Source organism: Oryx dammah, unplaced genomic scaffold (genome assembly GCF_014754425.2).
Source record: "Oryx dammah isolate SB20612 unplaced genomic scaffold, SCBI_Odam_1.1 HiC_scaffold_24, whole genome shotgun sequence".
In the NCBI taxonomy this organism is placed as follows: domain Eukaryota; kingdom Metazoa; phylum Chordata; class Mammalia; order Artiodactyla; family Bovidae; genus Oryx; species Oryx dammah.
In genome coordinates, this window is record NW_024070208.1 from 85,151,783 (window position 1) to 85,154,497 (window position 2,715).

Below are 2,715 nucleotides of genomic sequence, written 5' to 3' on the forward strand. Positions count from 1 at the left end.
GCTGGGCGGGGCCGGAGGGCTGGGCGGGGCAGAGTGGCTGGGCGGGACCGGAGGGCTGGGAGGGGCAGGCGGGCTGGGCGGGGCCGGAGGGGCTGGGCGGGTCAGGGCGGCTGGGCGGGGCCGGAGGGGCTGGGCGGGGCCGGCGAGCTGGGCGGGACCGGAGCTGGGCGGGACCGGAGGGCTGGGCGGGGCAGGGCAGGGCGGCTGGGCGGGGCCGGAGGGAGGACCGGGCAGGAGGGCTGGCCGGGTCTGGCTGACTAGTTCTGCGCTGTGTTTGAGGCTGACTCACCGTGTGGTGGGGTGTGAGCTGGAAGAGGTTGGGGGACAGGATGGCTGGAGCGAAGAACCGTAGGAAAATGAAGCTGCTCACAGCTGTGTACCGCACGTCCAGGTCGTCTGTGGTGGAGACAGACAGACTCGTCTGGCTTCTGGAGCCACACGGAGAAACCGAGCCCGGGGAAGAAAACGGGAGCCACTGGGACAAAGCTCTGCTGCGAGCTGCGATTCCCCAGGCAGGGCTGGGGCCTGGCTTCCCCAGCGGCGGGTGTAGACAGTGGAGTGTAGACGGGGGAGGGGCAGACAGGGAGCCCTCCACGCTGGTGGCTGACCCCTCCCAGCAGCAACGGCTGGAGCCCCAACCCTGATGGGACCTGCGAGTCCCCTGCGGCCTGGAGGCCTCTCCACAAGGCGCCCACGGGCACTCACCCTGGAAGCGCTTGGCGGCCGCCTCCCGCAGGGAGAAGAAGATGTCACACATGACGGTGGGGCAGCTCACCCCCGACTTGGTGATGACGCTGAACACGCGGTCCACAAACTGCCGCAGGTTCTCCTGCAAAGGCAGAGGGCAGTGCCGGCTGCACCCAGCTGTCCCGGGGCTGCAGAGCCGGCCGCTCACCCAGGGCCCTCGGGCAAGACTTCCCACCACAGGTCAGGACGAGCGTGCTGTGGAGTCCAGACCCTGCATCCAACCAGGGAGGGCGGAGGGGCGCTTTGTGGCCCCACCCCTGCCAACCGAAGGCCCATAGATGGCACCACGGGCTGTGACCTCGGAAGGCCAGGACGGCTCTGGGCTCTTCAGAGGCACAGACAGGGTGATCCACCGGAGCCGAGTGTGGCGGCCGGTGCCCGGGTGGCCCCCACAGCGCTGCAGTTCAGGTGCCTGGGGTCCCACAGCCCTGCCCGTCCCGAGCGCGCGGCAGGGCGCGTGGGCCTCACCATGTTGCTCTCCAGGCTCTCGCCGTCCTTCAGCCTCACGGGGTCGATCTCACAGGACTTATGACTCTGGCAGATCTACAGAGAGCGTTCGGGACAAGCCACACGTGAGCTGAGCTGGGGCCCCGGCGGGCGGAGGCCCTGTGAGCTTCCACGGGGTCACTCACGGAACTCCTCAGGGCGCGGTTCACAGAGCAAACCTCAGTCCTCTCAACTGCAAAGGACCCGTTTCCTGTGAAATGTTCTGCGGAAACGCCCCTCCCAGAAAGGGGACCTGGAGGAACGGCCTCCAGGACCGGGGAGGGAGGTGTCCTCCTGTCTGAGCGGAGCAACGGACTGTCTGAAGTAGTTTTCTAATTTGAAAGACGAGGGAGGCTCTGGGATGCTCGGAGGCCCCGCGGGAGGCTGGGGAGGTGGCGGCAGCTCTGGGCCCCAGGGGCGCCCGGCATCCCCCCTGCGGGCCCTCACCTCCTCTATGGCGGGTTTCAGGGTGACGTGCAGGTACTGCATGCCTGCCAGCTTCATCGCCTCATCAATACACTTGGACGTCAGCGAGTTCCCTCGGAAGATCGTGTTGGGGTCCCTAGGAAACAGCGTGGATAGGGAGGCGTCCAGGGAGTGGGGGGCTGCCCTGGCCATCGGATGCCTTGCGGCAGCCAGGGGTCCAGGCCCGCTTGCTGCATAATTAACCCCCCACCACGACGGCCACCACGGGGCCCTGCACTTCAAGGGCCGCATCTGGTCTTCAGGGACTCAGGACAGCCCCGGGGCAAAGGGTGGCCTCGCCACATCTCCACAGACTCGTATGGATCTTTCTGAGCTGTTGGTCCCAGCTCCCAGAACAGTGAGAGGCCCTGAGGAGCAGGGACCCAGCCCCTGAAGCTGGCTTCTTGCTGACCCCCACAGCCCCGACCTTGGAGCTGAGCTGCCTGCCCCCAGGCACACAGCTCCCTGCTCACCCGCCACCCACCTCGTTTCCAGGAGGAAAGGCACAGTAGTGAAAGCCAGCGTGTTGGTGAAGTCCACGTGGCTCCCTCCAACTGCCTGGGCCCCCGCCCAGCCCCTCGGCAGGCCAGGACCCCAGAGGGTCTCAGGCCCAGCTGGCACTCACTGGGTCCTGCGGACCTCGGCGCTGGCAATGGCGCTGATGAAGGGCACCACCCGGCCGTAGTGCAGGAAGAGCCGCACCAGCGGGATGGCTGCCTCCTGCTTCTCCCTGCAGACCTCACCCAGGATGTGGGCCGCCGATGCGGAGACAGGCTGGGGCAGGGAGCGGGAAGTGAGCCCCTGCCTGCCCGCCCGCTCCAGGAGCCACGCCCACCACCCACGCGCGGCACAAGCCACTGTGCAGAGGGCCCGCCCGCGACCCTGGGGTCACAGCCAGAGAAACCACACGTGCCCGGCCTACTGAGTTCCCGTGGCTCTGGTGTGGAGGGTGGGGTCCTCGTGGCACTCATGTGGGGGTGTGGGGTTCCCGTGGCTCCCGTGTGGGGGTGTGGGGTT

The 2,715-nt window shown here is 67.8% G+C and overlaps 1 protein-coding gene across 3 annotated transcripts in view; it reads right to left on the reverse strand.

The window, feature by feature from the left end:
• The window catches only part of RASA3 (RAS p21 protein activator 3), an 83,162-nt gene that overhangs the window by 15,128 nt on the left and 65,319 nt on the right, over positions 1–2,715 (reverse strand). For all 3 annotated transcript variants that reach the window (XM_040267495.1, XM_040267499.1, XM_040267498.1), the window contains exons 11-15: positions 2,324–2,472; positions 1,681–1,795; positions 1,216–1,290; positions 706–829; positions 290–396 (exon numbers count right to left, since the gene is read on the reverse strand). In XM_040267495.1, coding sequence (XP_040123429.1) covers positions 290–396; positions 706–829; positions 1,216–1,290; positions 1,681–1,795; positions 2,324–2,472 — 570 coding nt within the window. The remainder of the gene's footprint in view (positions 1–289; positions 397–705; positions 830–1,215; positions 1,291–1,680; positions 1,796–2,323; positions 2,473–2,715) is intronic.